Below are 24829 nucleotides of genomic sequence, written 5' to 3'. Positions count from 1 at the left end.
TATTAATTTATTATTATTATTATTATTATTATTATTATTATTACTCAAACTCAAATAATTAATAGTAAGTCAACAAATGATTAATTATGTGATTAATAATAGTTGTGTGTGTAATTGTAGTTTGCAGCTATGCAGAGCATCTTTTTATTATTTAATTTAATTATTTTTTATGCTTATGTTATCTCAGAAGAGCAATGAAAAAGCCACAAAAATTATACAGTTACTGTGGAATATATATTTATTTACATCTATTTATTTACATAATTATTTCTACAGTTATATATATATATATGTATATGTGTATATATATATATATATATATATAGTTATATATATAGTTATTATTATAAGTATATTAGTATTATTAAAATGGTTGTCATATTTGCTTTTATGTATTAAATATACCAAATAGAATAATTAGGTTCACAATAAATTGAACAGAAATGACTTCAGAGGACAAAAAATGAAATAAGCATATCAGTGCAGCTAATAGCTGCATCTCTGCAGCTATATCCACAATATAAAGTAATCTGGAATATCTAGAGTCTACTGCTTTTATGTCTCATCATAACAAGCCGAATTCTCGAATAGACTGATTTGCATGCGTGTGATGACGTCACCCTCCAGGGGTCCTCGAGGAGGCGTGGTTTGGTGACGCATTGCGGCTGGGACTTCATGAAGTGAGCGTGTAGATCAGATGAGATCGGGACGCGCACAGGATCGCAGTTTGGCGAACGCATGAGCGAATGACCACGCGTGACCGCAGCGCATCGCTTGCATGCAGATCAACGCCTTGATCATGGCAGAGCCGACGCGTGCGTGAGCTGAGCACTCACTCACCGCCTTTAAGCTGCTGCGCACTTACAGGATTGATCGGATTAGTGTGCGATCCATCGATCGATGAAGATCTGAATCATGTCAAGCGGACAGGACGAGAGCACAGTCCGGGTGGCGCTCAGGTAGGGCACGGGCACTAGTGTGCATTACTGATGTGCATTCACGCACTTGTCACCTGCTGCAGCCAATGCACATGTGCGGCTCAGATCTCACCCTGGAAATAAGAAAAAAAAATATGGGTTGCATAAAAAATTCAGATTTGTTTCCACTACTTAGTTATTATTAGGCTATATGATAAATTATGTATGTTTGCAAAATTAGTCAAATTAAATTTCGTATTACTGTAACACCGTGTCCTAATCATGCAACAATGGAAAGTTTCCAGCAACAAATAATTGCTTTGTCTATGTTGAAAATGCTGCGCTTCGGGATAAAAGAACAGCCGATCAGGATATTTCATGTGTAATGTACAGTTATGTTGTTGTGATTTTGGACCAATGAGATTTCAGAGTGGGCGGGGCAAACAGGAGCAACGCCACATATAAACTCTCCCTGTATGTAATCTTATACTTCCCTACAATATAGTATGTGAAAATCTGTATGCCAAAATGTCCGAATTCATATTTTTCAAAAACCAGTAGGGGAAAAAAGTACCCGGATGACCTACTACTTCCAGCAGGATACTGATGGACACTTCACTATCCCATGAGGCCACGGGAGAGGATTTGTGACTTGCAGTAAATTGATGTAATAAAAATCTGGATTATATTCGTACTACTACATCAGCTTCAGCCACATAACAATGACATCATTGCTTTTTCAACCAGAAGTGTTACTTTAGTGCTAAGGGTTTCAGTTGTGTGTGTGTGTGTGTGTCACTGGTTTGAGTGGAGTTCTGTGCTAAAAGTAGACAGTTGACTGACAGATGATCAATGGAAGAAGCGATTTATTGACGAATCTGTTCGTTAGATCTGCGATCAGCCCGTTTGTTGTGTTTCAGAAGTCTGCAGAGATGCTTTTTGTTGTTTACTGGTCACAAAGTCAAATAAAATCAGCTAGCTAATGATAATTATATTTCAGTCTGAGTGTCTGGACTGTTTTCTGTTATGGGAAGTTGAACCACAGAACAGATACTGTTTATCGACCAAACTGGTAAATTTGAGTCCGTTTCAAAATCTCACAGCCTTTGATTATTAAAATATGATATCAACAGCATCCATTGAAAAACCCATATAGGTTGACAATAACACAAATGACCGTTAATATATTTAATATAATATATACATACAAATACTAGTCTTTATATACAGTATCTCACAGAAGTGAGTACACCCCTCACATTTTTGTAAATATTGTATTATATCTTTTCATGTGACAACACTGAAGAAATGACACTTTGCTACAATGTAAAGTAGTGAGTGTACAGCTTGTATAACAGTGTAAATTTGCTGTCCCCTCAAAATAACTCAACACACAGCCATTAATGTCTAAACCGCTGGCCACAAAAGTGAGTACACCCCTAACTGTATATATAGTGTGTATATATATATATATATATATATATATATATGTATATGTTTTAAAAAAAAATGTTTTTACACCATTCACACCAGTTTACAAAGCTTTTAACTGAAGTAGAGATGCTTGACAGATTTACTAAACAAGCTCATTGTATGGATATACTGCAGATTTATATACAGTAAATAAAGCGCTGCACATATGGGTGCAGTACAATAGATGTGACGCTGGTCGGAGAGGCAGCTGTGGATGACAGTGCCGTTTTCCTCAGTGAGTCAGCAGCTCTCGCATGAGCAAATGTCATTGTGTAAAGAAATAAAAGCCCTGCTCTCATGCCTCACAGATACAGATGAAACGACTCTGATGTCCTTCCTCATGTTAATCTAGTTAGTCCACTGATGTCACATTCATAATAAATATTAAATCCATGTTTACAGTGTTTGCAGACATGCTTAGCCTGTTTAACAAAACATACTTAATATCAACATAAAAGCAGCGTATATTTATTAAATTCAATAAAGTAAAGAACAAATAACAAATTACAAGCAACAGAAAGACAAAATAATAACTTTTCAGATATACATATTTTAAGAAATTAATACTTTTATTCAGCAAGTTAATTTATTTGATCAAAAGTGACAGGCAAGATATTTATAATGTTACAAAAGATTTGTATTTCAAATCAAAGAATCCTGAAGTCATCAAAGAATCCTGAGAAAAAAGTAGAGAATCACCGTTTCCACAAAAATATTAAGCAGAGCAACATGTTTCTTGAGCACCAAACTCAAAATAAATGTGCTTTTAAATATATATTAAAACAAAAAATAAAAAAAGATTATTTTAATAACATATGACAATATTACTGTTTTTGTTGTTTTTCTACTCTACTACTTTTTTTATCAAATAAATGCAACCTTGGTGTGCATTTCTTTTAAAAAGCATTTTTTAAAAATTGGTAACACTTTATAATAAGGTTCCATTAGTTAACATGAACTAACAATAAAAAAATCCTTTAAAGCATCAATTAATCTTAGTTAATGTTAATGAACTAATCCATTTTAAAAGCAAAAAATGTATATTGTTTAATGAACCTGAGCTTACATTAACTCACAATGAATGATTGTATTTTTATTAAGTAACATTATCAAAGATTCATACATACTGTAACAAATGCAGACCTGCCAACCTGTATGCATTTTGACTTCAAAGTGCGCTGGTAATTTGCCATGCACATTATAAAATGCTAAAATTATGTTAAACAATAAATCGAAATAAAATTGAAATCGCTATATGGCTTACTGATTCGAAAATATTTTTATGTGCTGTTTCAGAGTGAAGAGTTCCAGAATTGTTCAGGTACTCACTGCTCACACACGTTGCGTTTTTCCGTCTCGGAGCGGCTCATTTCACTGCTGCTCCACACAAACTCATTTGGTGTGAGTTTGTGCCACTTGTAACGTGCACTTGACTGCAAGATGCGCAAACATTTCCTCTGATTTGTGATGAAAATTGTTTATAAATCAGCATTTACCATGAAATTTACCATGGTTTAACCATATACTGTACTGTAGTAAGTGTTTTTTTTTTTTTGGCAGAATGAAGAAGTTAAAGACAGACATACAGTAAATATGAGTATCGTCCTAGTTTTGGTTAGATTATGACCAGTTTTTACTCTAAAATACTGCCTTAAAGGATTAGTTCCGTCAGGACCACTATCGTCAAAGATAACTTACAATTAGCATACATTTTAGGTTGGGGGTATGGTTCTGTTCTGGGCAACACTCCCTGCCCATCCACGCAGCCTAGCATGGATAGGAACAGGGAGAGCATAAATAACCCCCCAAGGGTAAACTGAACAGAACCAACATTAATGACTAATGTAGCAGATATCATCAATGTTCTAAGTGATTATTTTATATATCAACATAATTCAATGGTCTGACTCGAGAAGAAATATCCAGTCCCAAGTACTGACTGGACGAGAGGAGGAGTTGGGGATGGAGGTGAGTGATTAGCTCCGGAGCGAAGCGATAGCTGCTGAATAATGACTGAAAGGACCTTATAAAGGGAATTATGATTGGCGTCGTATTCCTATAGGTAGACGTGGATCAGCTGATGCGAGCTTGACTAACGTGACTTGCCAGAACTAACGCTACGCTCCATTTCTGTCAGGACCACTATCGTCAAAGATAACTTACAATAAACATACATTTTAGGTTGGGGGTGTGGTTCTGTTCTGGGCAACACTCCCTGTCCATCCATGCAGCCTAGCATGGATAGGAGCAGGGAGAGCATAAATAACCCCCCAAAACAAACCATATGCTGAACGCCCCCCCCAACCACATGCTGACAGCAATCTAACTGAAAATGCCTTACGGAAGGAGAGTGGCGGCGAAGGGGTGCTCTTCTGCAATGAGCAGGTAAGAAGAGCAGCTTGCCCCTTTGCGAGGACAGTGGCATTGAAGGGGTGCTCTTCTTTATAAGCAGTTAAGAAGAGCAGCAAGCCCCTTACCGGAGGAGTGTAGCAACGAAGGGGTGCTCTTCTTTATAAGCAGCTAAGAAGAGCAGCAAGCCCCTTACCGGAGGAGTGTAGCAGCGAAGGGGTGCTCTTCTTTATAAGCAGCAGACCCCTTTAATGTAGTACCTGAAAGATTAAAGATGCAGAAAACCCACTAGAATTGCAGCCTAGTTTGCCAGTTTGCAGCGGGTGCTCTTCTTTAATAAGCAGCTGAGAAGAGCAGCATGCGCCTTTAATGCAGTACAGCATAAGGTCAATACTCGAAATTTAGGCAACAGGCATGTTGCCCTTATCCAGATAAACGTTTGCATTAATAACCTTAGTAGCAAAATCTACATACTGCGCGTTAAGTATCAAGCACGTTACCGATACACTAGATAGCTTTAAGCAACAGCATATCACTGACTAAAACAAAGCGTGTTGGAAATAATAGTCGGATAAGTTAATGAAACGGCATTCCCAATACTAGATGAGCCTGAAGCAGCAAGCCTATTTCATATCAGACAGCCTTAAACAACAGATTTAAAACAAGGCTCGCTGTGGTAAGTTTAACTGGGTAATGTTACCAGCGTGTGAAAATACGACAGCATGCCTAGCAAACATGTTACTGAACAACTAGCCTTAAACAATGAGAAATATTTGACGATAGCATATTTGCCAACATAGCATTAGGCAATGAGAATGAAATAAGAAACTTAGCTTAGCTTCGTGAAGACATACAGAGATGAAAAAAGGATGAAATGGCCAGTTGTTATGTGGATGCTTTAACACTTCTTCATATCTTACTTCCGTTAAGTATCAAGCACGTTACCGATACACTAGATAGCTTTAAGCAACAGCATATCACTGACTAAAACAAAGCGTGTTGGAAATAATAGTCGGATAAGTTAATGAAACGGCATTCCCAATACTAGATGAGCCTGAAGCAGCAAGCCTATTTCATATCAGACAGCCTTAAACAACAGATTTAAAACACCGTGGTAAGTTTAACTGGGTAATGTTACCAGCGTGTCAAAATACGACAGCATGCCTAGCAAACATGTTACTGAACAACTAGCCTTAAACAATGAGAAATATTTGACGATAGCATATTTGCCAACATAGCATTAGGCAATGAGAATGAAATAAGAAACTTAGCTTAGCTTCGTGAAGACATTCAGAGATGAAAAAAGGGTGAAATGGCCAGTTGTTACGTGGATGCTTTAACGCTTCTTCATATCTTGCTTCTTCCAGCGGGGAAAGCAGATCTCGTGTTAAAGTGTTGTTGATGCACACATTAGCACAACTTCAGCGATGAATTGCGGGCAAAAAGTCTGTTAATTGTGAGAAGCAGTGCTCGCTCAGGTCACTTGCAAGTCTATCGGCTTATCAATCAATCAACGCGGCGAGTTGGCTTTCAAGTTCATGAACTTGAATCTGGTGATACTCTGTGGGAAACAAACCCTTGTCGCAAAATTCCTTATTGAACGCTTCCTATAGAGGTGGAATTCACCCTTCTGATTAGCTCCGGAGTGAAGTGATAGCTGCTAAATAATGACTAAAGGATCTTATAAAGGCAATTATGATTGGTGTTGTATTCCTATAGGTAGACGTGGATCAGCTGATGCGAGCTTGACTAGCGTGACCTGCCAGAACTAACGCTACGCTCCATTTCTGTTCCAGAATAAAAATCTCCTGATAATTTACTCGCCCCCATGTCATCCAAGATGTTCATGTCTTTCTGTCTTCAGTCGCAAAGAAATGAAGGTTTTTGAGGAAAACATTCCAGGATTTTTCTCCATATAATGGACTTCAATGGGGATCAACGGGTTGAAGGTCCAAAGTGCAGTTTCAGTGCAGCTTCAAAAGGCTCGACACGATCCCAGCCGAGGAATAAGAGTCTTATCTAGCGAAACCATTGGTCATTTTCTAAAAAAATAAAAATGTATATACTTTTTAACCAAAACCCTGTGTCCTGTCCCGTCACACTGATGGTACTCAAAAAAGTTGGCAAGGTTGGCAGGTCTGCAAATGTATTTCTCATTGTTAGTTAATGCATTAAATAAGGTTAACTAAGGAAGCTTATTGCAAAGTGTTACCAAAAAATCTTACAGACACCTTTGAACGGTATATAGATGATAATAACATTGTATTGTTTTGTATTATTCAATTAAAATGTCTAATTCCCAAATTAATTGATGAACATTGATGTTCCAATAACATATCATGGTGTTTCCACCTAAGAGAAGTCTCTCGTTATTTCCACTGGTACTCATTTTTTTCTAAATGTTATGCATTTGAGCTGAAGCTGATGTGTCAACAGAATGGAGAGCTCTCCAGTTTGTCTGTGGTGACCCCAGTGAGGGTCACATCCTTCAGACACAGGAACTATGCACCCGTAGACTGCAGCAGCCGCATGTGGACATGTTCCCGGTTTGCGGCAGGAACGGAATCTCTGCTCTGTAATTGTAGTTTGTCTAGAAAGCAACAATATTATGCGGAACAGACGTGTGGTAGTTTTACCACATTCACCACACCCAGCGAAATGCGCTTCACTTCCTGCATGCTTGAGTTCTTGCATTCTGTGCCTTTTCGTTGTGTCTCTGTTTGTTTGGCCTCACAAGTTTTACTTCATTCTATCAAATTCCCTCAAGCTCAAACGTCTATGAATAAACACTCAGGCCGTGTGCTGCACTTAAAGTCCAATCTATGTCTATATCTAGAGCACATTAAGCTAAGATGTCATCATATACTGTTTCTAAATGCGTTTCAGTCTCTTCTCATTATGGGTCACTGAGGTAAGAGATAACTACAGGAACAGTGAGGGGGCATGATAAAATGTGTTCATGTTTTTAAAACAGATGTATGTAGACTGGATGTTGAGAGTGGTGTTTGACTGTGCTGTTGGATCAGTGTTGGTTTTTAGGAGAGCTTCTGTCAACACATCACGCCTCAATGCCTACGGAATGCAAACGTTACTCTAGACTTACTGCTAGTTTCCACCTTATCACGTTCATCTTTGTATTTTTAGTTCAGTAATCTTCCAATCACTGCTGAATCCATGTCACTTTATTTGATAATGTAATTTGAGCAAGAACAAATAAATCATACTGCTTATCATGAAAGAAAGTAAAGCATTTCATTGGTAATTTGAATGGCGGTAATGATCTGGGGTGCGTTTCCCAAAAGCATCGTTAGCTAACTATGGTCGTTAGTTCCATTGAACTTCCGACCATAGTTGTTTTTGGGAAACGCACCCCTGGTCTGAAGTGCTGTTGTTACTGATTTTACTCAAATATACAGTACACTACTGTGTGTTCCTGTATTTGTTGTTGGTCGTTTTTGATGAAATTTTTTTCACAATTTCAAAAGTTTATTGAGATGGATGTGAAGTACTATACTTTGTGAGTTGTGAGAACTCAACACAACTTAATGGGAGACATATCAGAGTCCTCAAAGAGGATAAATTGTTGGTGTGCGTCTCGCTGGCGCATCTGTGACCAGGACAGCCAGTCTTCATGGCGTATCATGAGTAATGTCGGCATACCAACATGAAGTATGAACCACATCCAACAGGAGTAACAGTCGACACAGGAAGCTGCCCAAAATGGATGTATCCAAAAAAAAAGCTGCCCAACTCAATGCAGAATTAAATGCGCACCTTGACTCTCCTGTTTCCAACAAAACTGTCCATCGGGAACTCCACACAGGCTCAGTATTCATGGTCAGGGTCATTTTCTAAAAAAATAAAAATGTATATACTTTTTAACCAAAACCCTGTGTCCTGTCCCGTCACACTGATGGTACTCAAAAAAGTTGGCAAGGTTGGCAGGTCTGCAAATGTATTTCTCATTGTTAGTTAATGCATTAAATAAGGTTAACTAAGGAAGCTTATTGCAAAGTGTTACCAAAAAATCTTACAGACACCTTTGAACGGTATATAGATGATAATAACATTGTATTGTTTTGTATTATTCAATTAAAATGTCTAATTCCCAAATTAATTGATGAACATTGATGTTCCAATAACATATCATGGTGTTTCCACCTAAGAGAAGTCTCTCGTTATTTCCACTGGTACTCATTTTTTTCTAAATGTTATGCATTTGAGCTGAAGCTGATGTGTCAACAGAATGGAGAGCTCTCCAGTTTGTCTGTGGTGACCCCAGTGAGGGTCACATCCTTCAGACACAGGAACTATGCACCCGTAGACTGCAGCAGCCGCATGTGGACATGTTCCCGGTTTGCGGCAGGAACGGAATCTCTGCTCTGTAATTGTAGTTTGTCTAGAAAGCAACAATATTATGCGGAACAGACGTGTGGTAGTTTTACCACATTCACCACACCCAGCGAAATGCGCTTCACTTCCTGCATGCTTGAGTTCTTGCATTCTGTGCCTTTTCGTTGTGTCTCTGTTTGTTTGGCCTCACAAGTTTTACTTCATTCTATCAAATTCCCTCAAGCTCAAACGTCTATGAATAAACACTCAGGCCGTGTGCTGCACTTAAAGTCCAATCTATGTCTATATCTAGAGCACATTAAGCTAAGATGTCATCATATACTGTTTCTAAATGCGTTTCAGTCTCTTCTCATTATGGGTCACTGAGGTAAGAGATAACTACAGGAACAGTGAGGGGGCATGATAAAATGTGTTCATGTTTTTAAAACAGATGTATGTAGACTGGATGTTGAGAGTGGTGTTTGACTGTGCTGTTGGATCAGTGTTGGTTTTTAGGAGAGCTTCTGTCAACACATCACGCCTCAATGCCTACGGAATGCAAACGTTACTCTAGACTTACTGCTAGTTTCCACCTTATCACGTTCATCTTTGTATTTTTAGTTCAGTAATCTTCCAATCACTGCTGAATCCATGTCACTTTATTTGATAATGTAATTTGAGCAAGAACAAATAAATCATACTGCTTATCATGAAAGAAAGTAAAGCATTTCATTGGTAATTTGAATGGCGGTAATGATCTGGGGTGCGTTTCCCAAAAGCATCGTTAGCTAACTATGGTCGTTAGTTCCATTGAACTTCCGACCATAGTTGTTTTTGGGAAACGCACCCCTGGTCTGAAGTGCTGTTGTTACTGATTTTACTCAAATATACAGTACACTACTGTGTGTTCCTGTATTTGTTGTTGGTCGTTTTTGATGAAATTTTTTTCACAATTTCAAAAGTTTATTGAGATGGATGTGAAGTACTATACTTTGTGAGTTGTGAGAACTCAACACAACTTAATGGGAGACATATCAGAGTCCTCAAAGAGGATAAATTGTTGGTGTGCGTCTCGCTGGCGCATCTGTGACCAGGACAGCCAGTCTTCATGGCGTATCATGAGTAATGTCGGCATACCAACATGAAGTATGAACCACATCCAACAGGAGTAACAGTCGACACAGGAAGCTGCCAAAAGGGATGTATCCAAAAAAAAAAAAAAAAACACAGCTGCCCAACTCAATGCAGAATTAAATGCGCACCTTGACTCTCCTGTTTCCAACAAAACTGTCCATCGGGAACTCCACACAGGCTCAGTATTCATGGTCAGGCTATTATAGCCAAACCTTTGCTCACTCATGTCAGTGGCAAACATTGCTTTCAGTGGTGCCAGCAGCGCAAATCTTGGGATGTGGACAATGTGAAACAAGTGTTGCTCTCTGATGAGTCCACATTCACTGTCTTTCCCACATCCGGGAGAGTTACTGTGTGGAGAAGCCCCAAAAAGTCTTACCATCCAGACTATTTCGTGCTCTGAATGAAGCGCAGGGGTGGATCAGTGATGGTTTGGGCTCTCAATATCATGCCATTCATTACTGATCTAGATGGGGACGTCCCTGCAAAGGACTACCAAACCATTCTGGAAGACCATGTGTACCCAATGGTTCAAAAATTGTACACTGAAGGTGGTGCAGTGTATGCTGGGTGATAATGTACCAGTGCACACAGTAAGACTGATGACAGACTTTAGGGTGTTTTGGAGGAGCGATTCAGGAAATGTTTTTCTCCACTAGCATGACATAGTGACCTGGCCACTGTTCTGCCTCTGGTGGTCTAAAACAAGGTGTTTCAGTGTGTGTATACTGTATATATATATATATATGTATGTATGTGTGTGTGTGTGTGTGTGTATGTGTGCGTGTGCGTGTATAGTTTTTAATTTATATATTCCTCTAAATCATTGAATTCTGATCAGAATCATTGCCTCAGGTGTATACAATCAAGCACCTAGCCAGTCTGCATTTACAAACATTTGTGAAAAAAGGGGCATTCTGTGCCCAAGCATCAGATAGAGTGGTGTAAAGCACGGAGCAGTGGAAACCTGTTCTATGGAAGAATGAATTTCGCTTCCCTGTTTGGCACCAGACGCCAGGAGAACGTTGTAGTCAGGTTTTCTGCCTGACTACATTGTACTGTAATGTTTGGTGGACGAGGGATAATGGTATGGGGCTGTTTTTCAGGGGTTGGTATAGGCTTCTCACTTCCAGTGAAGGAAAATCTTAATGCTTCAGCATACCAAGACATTTAGGAAAATGCTATGCTTCCTCAACCCCATCGAATACCTTCTCATCCAACATTAGTGTCTGACCTCACAAATGCTCTACTGGATGAAAGTTCCCACAGAAATACTCCAAAACCTTGTGAAAAGCTATCCCAGAAGAGTGGAAGCATTATAGCTACAGAGGGGGACCAACTCCATATTAATGTCTATGTATTTAGAATGTGATGTTATTAAAGTCTCTGTTGTTGTTATGGTCAGATGTCCTATTATTTATGTCCATATAGTGTATATATGGTCAGATGTTTGGAATGAATGATTGAATGAATAAATACGTTTTTGAAATAAGTCTCTTATGCTCACCACGGCCAGATTTATTTATTAAAAAATAAAAACAGTAATATTGTGAAATATTATTACAATTTAAAATAACAGTTTTCTCTTTGAATATATTTTAAAGTGCCCCTATTATGCCATTTCCAATATTGCCTTTCATGCAGTGTGTAATGTAGCTGTATGTGAATATAAACGATCTGCAAGTTGTAAAGCCGAAAGTGCGTGATGAATAAACGTATTGTCTCCCAATAGAAAGAATCGACTCTGTACAGCCTGAATGAGTCGTTCCGTGACTGCTACACATCATGGGCACATTTGCATAATTCCCGCCTATGTTCTACATTGGCCGGCCGTGAACAACTTGACCCCGCCCATAAACACGTCATTTTACTGACGACTGCTTCTCTAATCTCGGGGAGTTCAACGTGGGATTCACAAAATGCTTGCTCTTGAAAGATGGCTCAGTACCCTGTTTATTTGGACCAGCTGGCTCCACTGAATCACAACCTATATGTATGATAAATAATAGATGTTTACATATTCTATCGAGCGTTCAAAATACTGAACTGTGGCAATGGGTGTATTGTTTCTGACACGTGCTGTATGCGGTAGACCAATCACAACAGACTGGGCCATCTGACCTATCAGAGCAGAGTAGGCTCAGGGAAAGGAGGGGTTTAGAGAGACTGAATCTTAGAACTGCTTCGAACGAATCGTTTGCGAATCGCTGGAAAATGAGGTGATATTACATGATATTACTGATAATGATATTTTTTTTTACCTTGCATGCATGTAATCCTATTGTAGAAGACTCCCAAAATAATATTTGGAACCTTAAAATGGCATAATAGGGGAACTTTAAAATTAAATTTATTCCTGTGATAGCAAAGCTTAAATGCACCTTCCTGACCGCTCTAGACACTTCTGCTGTACTGTGGGACAACCCAAATCCAACAAATTCCTTCTCTCTTCCTCTTTCGGTGGTATACATTGATATAGTCTTAGTCTGATGCTAGAATTTTATTTGTTGCACTTTTCGTGATTCCTGTCATCTGTTCTTTCATCTAAAGGTTTGGTTTGGAATTTTGGAAGGGAAAGATGATTCAGGTTCCTCATAAAATGCAGCCAGGAGTAGTGAAAGGCTGTCTAGTGATCACGCTTTAATGATTTATACAGACTATATGAAGCTGCCTCAGGGATGTGAACATGGCAGGCGGAGACTTGTCTACAAGACGTCTGATTTCAGGAAGACGTGAACACTCATTCTGTTCTTAGTAATTGTGGGATTAATAATGGAGTGTTTTAACTGGCATCGTATTCATTGGTGTGATGAGTTCAAAGATTTGTCTGTAAATTGCTGTTATTATCTTTGATATTAATATTGGAAAGATTAACATTTTGGGATAGGGTTAGAAAATGTTATGAGTTGCTTCCTGGAAAAGACCACGTTAAATCTTATGCAATTGTGATATTCATATTTCCATAGGTTGACATGGTATACTGAGTATCGAACATTTAGTTTTATTGGATATTTGGTGTGCAGTTATATTTGTAATATGTAATTTCATTTCATTTCAGAATTATGCTTGTTAGTTTAGCTGTCTGTGGAGTTAGCCAGAGCATTATTTTTTATATAATATAAACATTACTGTTTGTATTGTTTTATTGTTTATGCCATTAGTTATTTACCGGCTCCGGCCTATGGGGCGCAGTCAGGCTTAGCCGAAAAAAAATAACATGGGGCTTTGCCTTGTGACCTCACCACCTGCAAGGGGAAGATTTAGGGGAATGATGCAATATACAATGAACAGCAGGTGGAGAAGGGGTCCTGAAGACGGGACTTTTGTTGCAGAAACTAAGTTTTGGTACATGGAATGTGACCTCTCTGGTGGGGAAGGAGTAGGAGTTGGTGCAAGAGGTTGAGCGATACCAGCTAGACATAGATGGCCTCACCTACACACACAGCTCGGGCTCTGGAACCAAACACCTGGATAGGGATTGAGCTCGCTCCTTCTCTGCAGTCGACCAGGATGATCTAGAGGGCATCTAGAGGGTGTGGGAACACTCACAAGCCGACTCTGCGCCATGGTTACGAAGTTTAACTCCATAGACAAGAGGGTCATCTCTCTGTGAATTTGTGTCACAGAGGGGAAGACTCTGACTGTGTTCTGTGCTTACGTGCCAAACCACACTTCAGAGTGTCCAGCATTTTTGTAGACCCTGGGTGGGGCCCTGGAAAGGGTACCACCTAGGTACTAGGGCTGTGCGATTAATCGAAATCGTCATAAAATCACGATTTGTTGGCTAGATTTAAAACAAGGAAAAGTGCACTTTTAGATAAACAAGGCAATAATGGATGGCACTCGTGGTGGTAGTTAAACAAAGTTATATATTTATTGAGTTTAAACGTGATTGTCTATGAAAGATTGTATTACTGTACTGTGATAAAAGAGAATCACAATGCTGAAAAAGCATTTTCAGAAACAACGTTTGGATTTGAAATCAAAATAATGGATTAATGTTGTGTTTGTGGTAAACAGCCGCGGATCAGGAGCTGACTGCAAGCGCGTCCTGTGCGAAAGCAAAATGAGTCCGTGCTGCTTCTGCACCGCATACACTTACTGTATACGCACTACAGACGCTCAACATCTCTATGTGTGTGTCAAAATCGTGATTAAAATCGAAATCGCAAAATTGATCAAAGAAATCACGATAGGTTTTTTTTGTCCATATCGCACAGCCCTACTAGGTACTCTGTAGTACTACTGGGCGACTTCAAAGCTCATGTTGGTGATGACGAAGAGACCTGGAAGGGAGTGGTATTGTGTTGTTGGACTTCTGTGCTCAGAATGGATTGGCCATAACGAACTCCATGTTTCAACATAAGGTGGTTCATAGTACCAGACCACTTTAGGACAAAGGTCTATGATTGAATTTGTTGTTGTCCGAGTTGTTCAAAGCCTTTATTGTGGAATTTGAGCTGTTGCAGGAAGGTTGTTGGTGCCTGTCACTGTGGCAGACCATCAGATGGCTTAGGTGAGGAAGTATAGGCTGGTGTAGGCTGTTTAAGTCAGGATGGAAACTTTCTGACCTTGCCAGGTGATATTACCCACTTTGAGTAGGGAATTAATTTTCTCAGAAGGGTGTCTGAGCTAACCTTGAGAGACAGAGTGACCCCTTATTTACACTGCACGTGTCTGCGGCACGTAACGGCTCCGACGCGGCCACCGGAGCTGATCATGGCCACTCTAGTCAATGATTGTGTTTACACCACATCCACAGCCATATCACCCTGTTACCAAAGACTGGTTGCCCTCTGAAGCTAATCAGGGTTGAACCTGGTCAGTACCTGGATGGGAGACCTCCTGGGAAAACTAGGTTGCTGCTGGATAAGGGTGTTAGTGAGACCAGCATGGGGTGCTCACCCTGTGGTCTGTGTGGGTCCTAATGCCCCAGTATAGTGATGGGGACACTATACTGAAAAAAAGCACCGTCCTTTGGATGAGACGCTAAACCGAGACTCTCTGTGGTCATTAAAACATCACATGGCCAAATTCCCTCTACTGGCTCTTGTCAATCATGGCCTCCTAATAATCTCCATCCACTGAATTGGCTCACTCGCTCCTCTCCACCTGTAGCTGGTGTGTGGTGAGCGCACTGGTGCTGTTGTACTGTGGCTGCCGTCGCATCATCCAGGTGGATGCTGCACACTGGTGCTGGTCGAGGAGATACCCCCTCATATGATTGTAAAGTGCTTTGGGTGTACAGCAATACACAATAATGCGCTATATAAATGATTCATTCATTCATTCATACACCAGCCGCGCTACGCCACGTTTCAGAAGCGGCTCTCTGCGGCGCTTCGCTAAAGATAGGCACCTAGGCTATTTTTGATGGACGCCGCGTCCAGGCCGCACAGTAAATACAAAATTAAAAGTAAAAAAATCTTGTCAGTTTCAAAATAAACACCCTGTGCAGACTCCCAATCACATTTCACATCATTATATCCTTGCCAGCTACAAATCTTTTATCCTTGTCGTTTATAGCTGGACTTTTTAGTGTATTAACTTTGAAGTCTACAGCACAACTAGGGCTGGGGAAAAAATCGAATGCGATTTTCATACGAATCTCGTCAGTAAAGCCGCTCCTGTGATTAGTTGTAAATCTCCAGCACGTGCTTTCAGATGGAGCGGCATTTACTACACAGAGCCGTAGTTCACTGACAAGCTACACAAAATCACGTTCATAATCGCAGGCGATTCATTGCCGATAATGAACGCGATTTTGTGTACCTTGTCAGTGAACTACGGCTGTGTGTAGTAAATGCCGCTCCGTCTGAAAGCACGTGCTGGAGATTTACTACTAATCACAGGAGCGGCTTTACTGACGAGATTCGTATGAAAATCGCATTTGATTTTTTGCACAGCCCTAAGCACAACAAAGTAGGACATAACAAAAACACAACAATAAACAGAATTAAACGGGACAAAACAAACATTTAGCCAACTTAATGTTAGAACACAAAAAAAATCTAGAAAAACAACATTGGACAGGCAAATCACGTGGTCTCGTAAATCCTGTCGCTTAGCTTCTGAAATGCTCCTGGTGTGAGTTGGCACCGCATGGAGGACGGAACAAAACCTCGTCGGAGCCGTAATGCACCGCAGATGCGTGCAGTGTACATAAGGGGTGAGAAGCTCTGACATCTGGGAGAGACTCGGAATAGTGGCATCTGGTTAGGATGCCTTCCGGACACCTTCCAGTGGAGGTGTTTTAGTCATGTCCAACTGGGAAGAGACCAGGGTTGGACCTAGGACATGCTGGACTGGGAACACCTTGGGATCCCTCGGGAGCACCTGGGAGAAGTTGCCAGAGAAAAGGACATGTGGGCGGCCCTACTTAGCCTGCTGTCACTGTGACTGGGTCCCAGATAAGCAGCAGGGGAATGAATGGATGGATGGATAAAATGTTTATGGATGGATAAAACTGTTTATTTAGTTCAGTGTTTATCACAATGTTTCAAATGTTCATAGTTGAATGACTTTCTTCTGTGGAACAAAAAAAGTTTATTTCTGAAGAACATCCTGTCCATTCTCCCCCACCCCAAAATCAGATAAAGATGTTAATAATAGCACACAATTTTAGTCTGTTCCTTATAGTAGATTTTATTTATTTTTTACGTTACCCAGTACAGAACTGTGATATGAATTATGTGATGTTGTCCTGCTTTAAAACACAAACAATACAGATTTTACAGACTGGCTCCAACCCATCCTCTGCTTATGTGTCTCTCACCCACATATCTGTCTCTCTCTGGTGTTCAGTACAGGACAGATCCAGTACCAAACACGCACACAATAGTCTCTCTGTGCTGCTGTCAGTGAATTCTGCTCTGAACAAAAGTGTCTCTCACAGTCAGAGTGAATGCTCAGCCTCTGCTGTCAGGTGCGCCACAGAAAGTGACATCAGTGTCTCTTTTTAGAGGTGTTTACTAAGCAAGCGTCACTTTTATTGCTGATTGGTGGTTTGAACAAACCATACTGCTAAGTATTAAACTTAGTGTGCTACAGACATGAATGATATCTCAAATCACGTGGCTTGTTAAAGAGAGGTGGGGTGTTACTTTTCTAAGTGATTGGACTAACAATTTTTGCCTGGTAAACAATAAGATGAAAGAAGGATCAGAGCAATATTTGAAAGAAGGACCAGAGCCATGTTTAAAGACCAGAATATCATAGAGACCTGTAGAGATTGACCAGTACTGATTTTTTATTTATATATTTTTAATAAAGCAATAAGCCCCAAGAAGCCGTGGTTTACAGTGAATTTATAACCGCTAAGGGTTGTTAGGCACGACGCGAATAAATTCACTGTAAACCACGGCTTCATGGGGCTTATTGCTTTTATAAAATGGTTATTCCATATACGTAGTAAGGTTTCACAAAAACCGACCGAGCAGATAAAGTGTAATGATATTAATAAAAACAGTATTCTTCCACCAAACAATGTAGTTCCTCAGAAACAGTTGTGGTTGCAACAAAGTGGTTGCCGAGCAACACACAGACGTAAACAAAGGTGTATGTAATGTAATTTACAACAGCTTCGAACGCGGCTCAACCAATCAGAATCAAGCACCGGAACTCTCCGTTTTAGAATACAGATTACGGTATTTGATTTATGTGTCCCTGAGTTTTTTATTTGTTTTTTAATGTCAAGCTAAAACGGCATATCAAGAATTTATGTAAAACATCTCATTTGAGCATTAATGGCTGTTAAAGCTTTTTTTTACGTTAAAGTTTATCAAGTAATATGAAGTTGGTCACCAAGTTGTGGATCTGATTCTACCAAAATTAACTCCTATATCCTATCTTATATATATATATATGAGACATGCTTAAAAATCAGAAAACATAGCAGTAAAACTGATTAACGGTTGATCTCTGAAGTAAAGTCTCACACAGGGAACAATGTCAGTTTACATTTTTCACTGAAAATTATTAGGTGGTTTATATTTTTTAACACTATGTATTTCCCCGTTGAATATAATATGGTTTTTCATAGTAAATTGTATGGCCATTCATATATTTTACATACAAATGCAGACATGTATTTTGTAAAGTATTTTACTGTAAAATTATATGTAATGTCCTCTTAGATATATTCTAACTTTCATTTTTACAGATTACAGTGAATTATTACATGGTAATAGTAAAATTAAGAAATCAATAGCTAGTAGCAATTATGTATCAGATCTTATTTTTTTGTATCTTGCTGAATGTACATAGGCATCTCTCAAATTGACAAATATTTCATACTTGAAGTGTAAAATTTCTTGCTAGACGTTTTATTCTATGCAGTGAGACACCCACTAATTGCCGTCTAATTTTAAGTGACTAATTTTCGCTTTATCAACACATCAGGAGGTTCTCATTGTTATTCAGCGTGTGACTGCGCAAGTCATTTTAGTATATTTCATGTTTCTCTCTCTCTCTCTGTGTCACAGGATTCGTCCTCAGCTGGCAAAGGAAAAGATTGAAGGATGTCACATCTGTACGTTTGTGACCCCTGGCGAACCCCAGTTGGTTCTGGGAAAGGACAAAGCCTTTACATACGACTATGTGTTTGACATGGACTCGACGCAGGACACCATCTATGCCAACTGCACTGAGAAACTCATCGAAGGATGTTTTGAGGGTTATAATGCCACTATATTTGCCTACGGACAGGTTTGTGTTTCTTGAAATAAATGACTTTAAGACACTTCTGGTTATTTACGGCCCCACACGCGAGGGATTTGAATACATCCAGGATCATTTAGGATGACAGGTTGAAGGAGTTGTGCAAGCATATGTGCGAGCTCCCCTCTGACATCCATGCATTATGTTGTCTCTCTCATCTATGGCCAGTGTTGCCTGTGACCTGCATTTCATGGCCGACTTCCTCCAAACAGCATCACAGAGATTTGATATCTGTCTGTCTCTCCCTCTGGCACTGCATTAATCCTGATTTATCGACAGTCTCACTCATCCGCCAGACAGACACATCGAACCCCTGCAGAAAAACACATGTGCCTCCCTCTAGGCAGAAACTGTACTAATAAGATTGTTAAATGTGATGTCATAAATGTGTTTATTATTTAAATGCAATCATATAATTTTACATCAACAGCTATAATTGGGTTCAAATTAACTACATAATGAAGTGTCGATTAAAGAGTTGTTTTCTAACAATATACACTACCGTTCAAAAGTTTGGGGTCAGTACATTTTTATTCTTTCTTTTTTTGAAAGAAATTAAAACTTTTATTCAGCAAGGATGTGTTAAATTGATAAGAAGTGATAGCAAAGATTTATATTTTGAATAAATGCTGTTCTTTTTAACTTTTTATTCATCAAAGAATCCTGAAAATTCTTCGCAGTTTCCAAAAAAATAATTGGGAGCACAACTGTTGCCAGCATTAATAATTCTAATAATAAATCAGCATATTAGAATGATTTCTGAAGGATCACGTGACACTTTATACTGGAGTAATGGCTGATGGAAATTCAGCTTTGCATCACAGAAATAAATTATATTTTAAAGGATATTAAAATAGAAACCATTATTTTATATTGTAATAACATTTTGCAAGATTACAGTTTTTTTTTTATCAAATAAATGCAGCCTTGAGCAGAAGAGACCTCTTTAAAAAACATTACAAGTCTTACTGATCCCAAACTTTTGTATGTATGTGTATATATAGCTAGTAAAACAAAAACAATTACAAAAGCACATAACAAAATTGCTAAAAATTTAATTACACTTAAATAACAGCTAATTCATAATATTAATAAATACTAAAATAACACCTGCCTCAAAGACTGTAATATAATAGTTATGCTATATGTAAGAAATATGTACAGAATATGCGCAAAAACAGTGCAATAATAGTCATTGTTTAATTAATATTGTATGGTCTGTCCTCTCTCTCTGTGCATGTATCTTCAGCTGTATAATGAGGAGGTGTTGGATCTTTTCGACACCACACGTGATATGGAGATGAGGAAGCAGAAATCACACATTAAAATCCACGAGGACGCCAGCGGCAGCATCTACACTGTAGGCGTGACAACACGCACTGTCTCCTCAGAGCTAGAAGTGAGAGTCATCGCTTTCTTTTGCAAGATGCTGTACCCATGTATTATGCATGAAGTGTAAGTGACTGTACTGATGTGTGTGTTGTAGATGATGCAGTGTCTGCAGCTGGGCGCTCTCTCCCGCACCACTGCTAGCACTCAGATGAATGTACAGAGCTCTCGATCTCACGCCATCTTCACCATTCACATCTGCCAAGTGCGCGTTTGTGCTCCCGCTGAAAACGTAAGTACCGTCTGAAGTACAAGCTATTGGGGTCACATTCCTACAGCTGCCATATTTAGTAGAAACACACCAAAATTTGGGCTGGAGAAGATGCCATTGTTGAACAAATCATGCATGTTTTTCTCAGCCGCCAGAGCAAGACGGTGAAACAGACAATCGACTGGCCAACAGCTCGTCTGAGGTGGAGGAGTTTGAAACGCTCACAGCCAAGTTTCACTTCGTGGATCTGGCTGGATCAGAGAGACTGAAGAGGACGGGGGCCACGGGCGACCGAGCCAAAGAGGGCATCTCCATTAACTGTGGATTGGTCAGAACGAGTAATATTATTAAATTCTAACACATAATAAAATTTATATTAATCTCCTACTCTTTAGCCTAGAAAAATTTAACATAAGTGACTGAAGAGGACGGGGGCCACGGGCGACCGAGCCAAAGAGGGCATCTCCATTAACTGTGGATTGGTCAGAACGAGTAATATTATTAAATTCTAACACATAATAAAAATGTATATTAATCTCCTACTCTTTAGCCTAGAAAAATTTAACATAAGGTGAACTGAAACTGTACATGGGATTTTTTCGGCTGAATTGTTCTGGCTGTGATGCAGCTGGCATTAGGGAATGTCATCAGTGCTTTAGGAGACCGAAGCAAACGATCAACGCATGTGCCTTACCGAGACTCCAAACTCACTCGCCTTCTGCAGGACTCACTGGGAGGAAACAGGTCTGTGTGAAACTTGTTCACCCAAAACATTATTATGACATAATAAAAATTTGTTCTTGAAAGTCTCTTGCCCAAACATTGTTGATGTCAAACCTGACAAATGGTGACATATTTGAATATTTCAGGAAGATTATCATTGAACAACAACTTAAATTTCAGTCAGATTAGTCAGAGATGATTTCTGAAGACTTGAAATCTAGCACACAAATATTTAAAATCTTCTAAATTTTTTAATATGAAAAAAAAAAAACAGTAAAATTGAGTTAAAATTCTGCAAACGTTAGTAGGAAGCCCTTTTCACAGTATTTCTCATGAACGGTCTATAAATTTGGAATAACAGTGTAATAACAGGATAATAACAAAATTATAACATGATAATGACATTTTTGAGGTTATTTAATCAAAATGATAATGTCAACATTAGGAAAGCATTTTTTTACAGTGTATTGCAATGCAGCAGACTTCAACCACATCCAGACAAAACATTTATTTGGCACTGTAGCATTAGTCCGTATGAGTAAATAAGTAAAGCTGGACATTTTCTCTGGTCTCTCAGTCGAACAGTGATGATCGCCTGCACCAGCCCATCAGATCAGGACTTCATGGAGACCTTGAACACACTGAAGTACGCTAACAGAGCACGCAACATCAAGAACAAGGTGGTGGTGAACCAAGACAAGGCCAGCCAGCAGATCAGTGCACTCAGGACGGAGATCGCCCGGCTGCAGGTGGAGCTCATGGAGTACAGAACGGTGAGATTCTGCTTTCAACTAAAAGTATAGCTCTGATAGCAAGATGTTAGAACCTTATATGTATCCTCAAAATATATAGTTTAGTCATAAAAATCTAGATGCAGGCTGATGGGTCCTTTACCTGCAATCTGCTATATAACATTTACTACATGGCACAAGCTGACTGGTCTCTACTCATCTGCAGCTCTAAGCTCTAAGCTTGTCCTGCAGCGCACTTTCAGAGTTCCTCTGGAACCCTCCACCTCCCCAGCACCACCTGTCTAGATCTGCTACAGGATGTATTTACTGTATGCCTGTTGTTGCAACGGCAGCTTATCTTACATGCCTACAGCAGTGTGTCTGTGTATTTATTGGCAGTAGCAAGTCCAGCAGCAGCATACATAACAGATCTAGTAGGCCACGACCAAATACATTAAAATTGTTGTATCTATTAGCATGCTAAAACTATTCAGTTAATGAGTAATGGTTCAAGATCTGACCTACTAATACTGATTTTAGAGGTTCAATTTCAAGTATAGGTGACCCAGATACTGTAGAATTACTGAACGTGGACTTTGAGATGTATATCATACTATAATAAAATAAAAATAAGTCCCCAAAATCACAGGCAATCTGATTGTCTGGCTTCTGCATAATTCCTGGAGTCAGGACGGATGGGTTTATATCACTTCACTTGGAAACAAATTTGTTTTACGAGTTCCCACAGTACTACAATAAGCACTTCTGAAGAATGACTAGTCACAGGGGTCCAACAAAATACCCCAGCAATAGTTGGTAGTCATTTTTAACACCCAGTCTTCAAATCTTTGAGATTTTCTCTCCACTTAATGTCACTTGAAGAGCCAACTCTTGGTTGTTTTATTGTCAATGGGCCATTCACACAAAACTCATCTTTGTGTTGAGAGACATGAGAGGTAAAATGTAAAAAGGTCCATTAGGTAGTAGGGATGCACCGATATGATAAAAATATCGGTATCGGTACTTGGTATCGGCAAGTACCAAAAATAAAAGTATCGGTATCGGGCGAGTACTGGAAAAAGTGGTATCGGTGCATCCCTATTAGGTAGTGCCTACACGCTAAACGTGCTCTGGATGAAGCGTAATGCATAAAATGAAGTATGCAGGGGCCTTTATAGTATTGTTAATTGTAGTGTCAGCTACAGTATAGTGTACACAGTATAGTGTCAGCTAAGAAATGGTAAAACATTATGCAAATTTTTTTTACATCAGGCTTTACCAATTTAAGGGCTTGCAAACCCCTGGAGGTTCATGATGAAATTTCGGGGAACTTGTTAAATAGAAATGCCAATTCTGAATTAAATTTAATAAAAATGTATAAATAAATCAAAACATTTGATCTAGAACACTGTGATCATATAAAAATGAAATCAGTTTGCTGAATTTGTGAAAACGAGAAACATTATGTTAAAACCTCAAGGGTACTTCAGCTAAATTTTATAATTTTTAAATCATTTTCAAAGTTTTAAATTCCTTGTTTTATTGTTGTGATTATTTTTTTTTATTATTTTTTAATTTCTTTTAAGTAAAGCACTTTGAATTACCATTGTGTATGAAATGTGCTATATAAATAAACTTGCCTTGCCTTGCCTAAATAATTTAAGACATGGGGTTCAGCTAATAAATAATATTGTGATGCTTTTATATGAGTAGTTTGTGTGAATGTTGTATTGTATAAAGCGCTGTATAAACAAAGGTGACTTGACTTGACTGTGTTTGGTAAATCAAATAAAACGGTCTTGTGTTTCTCAGGGGAAGCGTATGGTTGGAGAGGATGGGCTGGAAAGCATCAATGACATGTTCCATGAGAACTCAATGCTGCAGATAGAGAACAATAATCTGCGCATGCGCGTGAAGGCCATGCAGGAAGCCATCGACGCTCAGGGCGCTCGGCTCACACAGCTGCTCAGCGAACAGGCCTATCAGGTGCTCTCCAGAGCAGGTACAGCACGGCAAATACGGCCAGTCAAAGACTTCGTAAGATGTCTGATAGATGTTGACAGAATAAGGATTATGTTTTCCAGGTGAAGGCAGTGAGGAGATTGGAAATATGATTCAGAATTACATCAAGGAGATTGAGGACCTGAGGTATTTTTACATTTTTGCTGACATCCTACTGTATATGAGGCTAATATGTGACCCTGGACCACAAAACCAGTCTTAAGTGTCAATTTCTCGAAATTGAGATTTATACATCATCTGGCCGAGATACAACTATTGTTTACCGAACTTTTTTTTCCTCTCTTTTCAAATCTCATATCACATCGGAAAGGCATTTATTTTCAATAAAAATTAAGGAAATAATCAAAAAGTTGAAAATAAAGTATCGGGTAGGGTTAGGGTAGGTGTAAGGAGGGCTTTATTGTCCCAATTAGGTGGCATCCATTTAATAATTTGAATTAAAATTCAATTTTACACTCAATACGTTATTACTGCATAATGTTTTATAATGTACTATAATACTGAGGTGCAGATAATTGCCACTATTTGCAATAAGTAGTATAAATAGCAGAAAATCCTGCTATTTTAACAGTGTAAATAGAATCTATCGCTATCTGCACTTAGTGTAAATAGCATCTATCGCTAAGAAAATATGCTATTTAGTGCAAATATATATCTATACTGTTTTTGGTTGTGCTTTTATACCTATTAATGTAGAACTGCTAAATAAACTTTATTTATTTATTTATGTATTTAATAAAACATGTACTCTACATTTTTTTGTGTGTGTATTTCAGAGCCAAACTTCTGGAGAGTGAAGCAGTGAATGAAAACCTGAGGAGAAACCTCAC

The 24829-nt window shown here is 39.0% G+C and overlaps 1 protein-coding gene across 1 annotated transcript in view; it reads left to right on the top strand.

The window, feature by feature from the left end:
* Positions 1 to 671: 671 nt before the first annotated feature.
* The window catches only part of LOC107723952 (kinesin-like protein KIF21A), a 69443-nt gene continuing 45285 nt past the window's right edge, over positions 672 to 24829 (top strand). The window contains exons 1-9 of the mRNA XM_016532683.1: positions 672 to 959; positions 18689 to 18911; positions 20164 to 20322; positions 20410 to 20544; positions 20672 to 20851; positions 21152 to 21267; positions 21824 to 22019; positions 23790 to 23979; positions 24062 to 24125. Of these exons, the coding sequence (XP_016388169.1) occupies positions 916 to 959; positions 18689 to 18911; positions 20164 to 20322; positions 20410 to 20544; positions 20672 to 20851; positions 21152 to 21267; positions 21824 to 22019; positions 23790 to 23979; positions 24062 to 24125 (1307 nt within the window). The 5' untranslated portion in view covers positions 672 to 915. The remainder of the gene's footprint in view (positions 960 to 18688; positions 18912 to 20163; positions 20323 to 20409; positions 20545 to 20671; positions 20852 to 21151; positions 21268 to 21823; positions 22020 to 23789; positions 23980 to 24061; positions 24126 to 24829) is intronic.

Source organism: Sinocyclocheilus rhinocerous, unplaced genomic scaffold (assembly GCF_001515625.1).
Source record: "Sinocyclocheilus rhinocerous isolate Xijiao unplaced genomic scaffold, SAMN03320098_v1.1 scaffold63, whole genome shotgun sequence".
Lineage (NCBI taxonomy): Eukaryota > Metazoa > Chordata > Actinopteri > Cypriniformes > Cyprinidae > Sinocyclocheilus > Sinocyclocheilus rhinocerous.
The sequence above is the reverse complement of the archived record's forward strand: the minus strand, read 5'-3'. Positions and strand labels throughout refer to the sequence as shown.